Source organism: Mesitornis unicolor, unplaced genomic scaffold (assembly GCF_000695765.1).
Source record: "Mesitornis unicolor isolate BGI_N332 unplaced genomic scaffold, ASM69576v1 scaffold600, whole genome shotgun sequence".
In the NCBI taxonomy this organism is placed as follows: domain Eukaryota; kingdom Metazoa; phylum Chordata; class Aves; order Mesitornithiformes; family Mesitornithidae; genus Mesitornis; species Mesitornis unicolor.
The window spans coordinates 6,898-12,354 of record NW_010160019.1 but is presented as its reverse complement, the minus strand read 5'-3'; the positions used below and the strand labels follow the sequence as shown (position 1 = coordinate 12,354).

At 42.2% G+C, this 5,457-nt stretch overlaps 1 protein-coding gene across 1 annotated transcript in view; it reads left to right on the top strand.

Moving 5' to 3' along the window:
* The window catches only part of LOC104543760 (probable ATP-dependent RNA helicase DDX11), a gene marked incomplete at its 3' end in the record, with an annotated part of 12,172 nt that overhangs the window by 621 nt on the left and 6,094 nt on the right, over positions 1–5,457 (top strand). Inside the window, 7 exon segments of the mRNA XM_010188441.1 lie at positions 3–119; positions 531–617; positions 2,203–2,360; positions 3,489–3,534; positions 4,055–4,162; positions 4,725–4,812; positions 5,281–5,457. The exon segment at positions 5,281–5,457 is cut by the window's right edge and continues 17 nt beyond it. Of these exon segments, the coding sequence (XP_010186743.1) occupies positions 3–119; positions 531–617; positions 2,203–2,360; positions 3,489–3,534; positions 4,055–4,162; positions 4,725–4,812; positions 5,281–5,457 (781 nt within the window).

Here is a 5,457-nt window from a genome sequence, read left to right as displayed (position 1 = left end):
AGCGGCCGGCGGCAGCGGAGCCTGGGCGCCCGGGCGGCAAGGAGCCGGCGGGGGAACCAGACTGGGTCACGGCCTTTGTGCAGAAGAAGGAGGAGCGGGACGTGGTGGACAGGCTGAAGGTTGGGAAGTGCCTCTGTGTAGGTGGGAATAATAACGTGATGTGGGGGTCAGAAGGACTGACAGCCTGGGTGGTGACTGGAAAAACAAGCAAAGCAAGCTGTGGTGAGGGTCTTGGTCTTTCACGGGACTTTGTATCAATTAAGAGGGATGGGGCATTGCCATGCAGCTTGCATAAGACAGGAAACTATACTACTCTGAACATATAACATGTGTAACATATAATACCCATGCACTCCAGGAGAAAGGGAGTGTGTACTGACAGTTTTGTATTAGAGCTTTTTTGGTTTGTTTGGGATTTTTTTTGTTGGTTTTTTTTTTGTTGTTTTATACCCAGGGCATAGGGAAATAATTGTACCCAGGGTTTAGGACTAAATACATTTCATCCTTCCTTCACTCTCCCTTTATTTTAGGAAGAGCAGATCAGGAGGAAAAAACGAGAAGAACGTCTTGAGAAAATTCGCCATAACGTGCAGTTAAAATATGCAGCAAAGAGAAAGGTGAGTTAGCCCACAGAGATTAGAAATTTCTGTTTTGATTACCTGGAGTGTTGTTCATACTTGTTTCTGTCTGCAACTTCACTCTGAATGCTCCAGCCCATCTGTTTGGGGATCCCTTTCTGTTAGGTTGATGAAATTGGCCAACCAAAATCTTTGGTTAGTTTTTCTTTTCAAAATACAGATGTGAAAAACAATTTGTGTATCAGGGATTTCCTGTGATGACGTTTGGCTGTGGATAGAAAGGAAGTGTGTTTTGATGGCCTTCTGGCCCTCTGCTTTTGTTTTAAAAGGTTTAATACTTGGAATTTTTTTTTTGAAAGCTCTGTTTTATGAGCATATGTAAACACCGTCCTTCTTGAATAAAACCTGTAGAACAGGGATTAAATTTAGAAACCATCTCAGGCTTTGGTTGTACTTTGTGCACCCCTAGGAAACGATGGTATTTGTTTACTTTCATAGTAAACGTGATTGTATTGTTCAGAAATGTCTCTTTTCTACATATAAAAAGTTCACTGATATATTTTCCTGCCATTTAGATGGCTGAACTGGCTTTAGTACTCTTGACACTGAGAGCTTTTTGATGGTATGAGTCAAACTTCCCAGAAATACCCACTTCAGTTCTCCAGACAGGCAGATTTATTAGGCTGGCAGGGCTATTAGTTTTTAGTGTGCTTCATCTCAGTGCAGTGTTATGTTTTGGTCAACTCCTGACAAAAGGATGTGGCTGAAATAGCAAAGGTGCAGAGGTGAATGGCAAATCAAAACCAAATGGAACAAAGAACTTTTGTTTCTTAAAGAGGATGAAGAGTGTGTGAAATGAGAAGCATGACAAAAAGCAAGAATGCAAATGAGAGAAATTATAATAGAGATTTGGAAAAGCAAATTATTCCTCTTCTCTGTGTTGCTTGCTAACTGCTTTTCTTCATAATGCTTTGGTGAAAGAATGCTCATTGAAGTTGGAAGATACTATTTTTAGATTGAGAAAATGAACTCTTCTTTATCAGAACACAGAGTTAATCAGAAAACTGTTCTTCAACAGTTTAATGGATTTTTTGTAGAAGGGTTGACCTGCATTAGAATAAGAACCACATAACTGGAGAAAAACCAGCAAGAGAAGCCTTGTGCTCTGCATTCTAAAACAGATGCTGAGTTTATCCTAGCTTTGAGTTAAGTATGGACAGGGTGATTATATCCTGATACGTTTGTTTGCTTGGGTTTAGTTGCACACTATTTTTTGTCAGACAGACATCTTTTATAGGCCACTTCAAGCAAATAATACTGGATTACATGGATATTGGCATTTCGGGATCTATTAGTTCAGTGAGCCTTTGGAAGGTTCTTTATGTTTCCCCCTGCATATATGTCTGTGCAGGCAAGTCTTTGGCTGCTGCTAACAGCTGCATTCTGTGTGAATGCACAGCTTAGGACATCCTTGGTGCATTTTCTTGTCCTTGCTGGTGTTTTGCCCAGCAAGCCATTCCCTGTGTAACTGGTAAAAGACTGTGCTGTCTTCTGTCCATGGCGTAAAGTGATGTGTGCTACCTCTTCCTAGATGAGAAATAACGTGCCCCTGTGTTCCTTTCAGAGATTTGAGGAGGATGAGACAAAGCGCCTTCTTCAGCTCAGCAAGGAGGCTCTTTCCGAGGGAGCTGCAGTGGATGCTCTAGAGCAGCTGGATCACAATGAGGAGGAGCTGATTCTTGCTGAATATGAGAGTGACGAAGAAAAGAAAGTGATATCTGGGTAAGGACAGGGACTGAGGGGATCTGTGCCAAAGAACTGTGTTCTGCACCATTTTTGGCTTGCCTTGGTTGAAAAGACTTCCTATGATTGTGCATATCTGGAGTTTCTCCCCTATTCAAGCTGTGTAAGGTTGTGATTGCTATGGGGATTTGTTTGCTTAATTGGTTTAGTGTTTTTTTAAATTTTATTTTACTTTGTTTTGTAAGCTTTCGTTAGACTGCTCAGAATGACACACTGAAGTGTTTTCTGAGAAAGTGTGTCTTTCTTAAAATGTGTGGCTACGTCCTGCATTTATCCATGCCTGATTTCCCAGAGAATGTCTCTGGATGCTGAGTGAATGACTTGAGGTCACGTTTCTTGAGATCACGTTTCTTGCATTAGAGAAGCAAGATGGAACTCAGGGCATCAGAGGAAACTATCGGTCCTGCAGATTAGCACTGGCATCTTTTGGTGCTCTGAAGGGAGAGATGCTCAGATTTCTGAAGACCAAGCTTCAGCATGAAAACCCCGTGCACACTTTTTTCCCCTCATCCATTTGCTTTATGCAGAAAGCCAGAAGCCATACTTCAGCATGAAAAGTCAAATACATTTAAAATACAAATTTACTAATTAGTATCTAGACAGATCCTCCTGTCTTAAAAATTGCAAAACACTCAAGTATTTTGTTTATGTGTAGTTTATCAAACATTAAACTGCTGTTGCCTCTGAGGAACTCTATGGCAGCTAAATATCTTCCTGAAGCTTTTCTTTATGTAATAGCTTGAGGGTGGTAAATTGTCTCTAAAGGGAAAGTTTTACAAAAATAAATAAATAAGCTCATGGAAGAATAGTACTGCTCATCTTACGCCTGGGGCTTAGAAGCCCGAGATTTAAAAGAAAAAAAAATATTTCTTGAAGTTGCTAAAGATATAGCCCTACAGAAATTTTTCTTTCAAAGAGCAAGGCTTGACTTGATTGTGCACACTGACACTGTTCTTAGAAAGTAGATTTTTCTTTTGCCTCCTGAGTTAAGATCTGAGGCTGATGACAGTGCCATCTCTCTTGAGACCTCTCTCCTGTGGTGGAGCATCGCTTCGTTCTGGCTGTCTGCAATCTGTTGAAAGGAAACTGAGCTTCCTCTTTTCTCAGGCTGGAAGAAGATGATGATGATTTGGAAGAGGAGCATGTGACTAAGGTGAGATGAGGAAAGTAAACAGTGTAGGAGCGAGCAGAATTATGGCTTCCTTGCACGCTTCCCAGAGTCATGCGGTACAGAAGGATTTAGGAACTGGCATCCAAGATGTGCCAAGTTTGTTGATATTAGCAACCAGTTCTGCTGTGCTCATCTCCTTCTGGACCTTACTGGCTGCCGATGCAGCTTGCTCGGCTGGCACTGCTGAATTTTTGCTGTGGCTTGCTGTAAAAGCACACTGCAAGAAACAGTTTTTTATTGCTCTCCAATGGGAAGTCCCTGCTTTTATAGGGACCTTGGAAAATTAAATGGAAACAAAGCCAAAGGCATAGTAGAAAACAAAGATAAGGCTGTTGACTTTGACGGCTGCAAGGTGACACTCAAACAAGTGCCTTCCCTTGTGTTTCTGAAGGCTTGAGCAAGATTTAGCTTGTTGGGATGCTTGGCACCTTGGCACAATCCTTGCAGGGCTGGTTGTAGGTGGGGAATTGGCCTCCACGTTGTTCTTGTCTTCCCATTGTAGATCTACTACTGCAGCCGCACTCACTCCCAGCTGTCTCAGTTTGTGCGCGAGGTGCAGAAGAGTCCTTTTGGCAAAGACATGCGTCTGGTCTCCTTGGGATCCAGGCAGGTATGTGGTGGTGGTCACAAGGAACCCAGAGCGCCTGTTAGGTGTTAATATGAGAGACTTTGTGAGAAGGTATCTCAGGATTGGCTGAATCTCCCATTCAAAAAATAAAATAATAGTTAAAAAAAAAATAAAATAAAGCAGTCATGGGTTGTAACACAAATCTGTGTGATACACATTTCTCTGTGAGTTGTTTTGGCCATTCACGTTTTGATGTAAATGCAAAAATCTGTTTTACCTTTTCTGATGTGGAATATTACAGATGTCTGAGTCACTGGGAAGGCGCTCCTCTTAATATTACTTCTGGCAGCATCTTTTAGAAACTGCTGTGTAGCAGTGAGCCATCTCAGTGAACCTTTTCTCATTTTTTTTCTCCTTGCTAAGTTTTTATGGGCTTCAAGCATATTTGTAGCAATTAATATGCACAATGTAGCAACTGATAGTTCGGTTTCAAAATCTGGCCTTAGATTGCTTTAAAGAAATCTTTAGTTTTACGACAAAGGGTGCACAGGGAGCACTTGGTGCTTAATGACCCTGTACTGCTTCCTCTCTTTGCCTGTCCCAGAACCTGTGTGTGAATGAGGAGGTGCGACGCTTGGGGGCTCTCCAGCTCATCAATGACCGCTGCATGGAGATGCAGAAGAACAAACATGGTAGGAACACTCCCAGCCTGGGGCAGCGATTGCTCATGAAGCTGGTATGAGAGTGTGGGTACAGTGCACGCTGCTAATCAGCTCTGGCAAGAGAGCGGTAGGGACTTGAAAATGGGAGGTTGGAGGAGCAGAGCTAGAGATCCTTGGTGCTTTTAGTTTTCTTGACCCCCAGTCTAGGGTGCTGAGATCTGTATGATTTTCCGAGTGTCTAAAGTTGGTCAGGACTTCAACAGTGGAAGGATACTTGTCTTTGTAACTCAGTACTAGAAATGGTGGAAGATGTCACATGGCTAAATCTAACTGGCAAGAGTAGTATCAGCAATATTACTGCTGAATAATTATTAAATAGATAATAGTTCAAAAATACACATGGCAAAGCCTGCTTTGAGATCCAGGAGGTTCTGCAAAGTGGTTGTTTTAGGCTATTGTGTGTGTTGCTCATAGCTTTCCTTTGATTTCTGCTGTTAGAAAAGAAGAGTGATGAAGAGAATGAAGGGAAGAAGAGACGTGTGAGTCGCACCGTTTGCCCGTTTTACTCCTATGAGCAAATGCAGTTTCTCCGTGATGAAGTTTTAGTGGAAGTGAAGGATATTGAGCAGTTGGTGACTTTGGGAAGGGAGACCAAAGCCTGCCCATATTATGGGA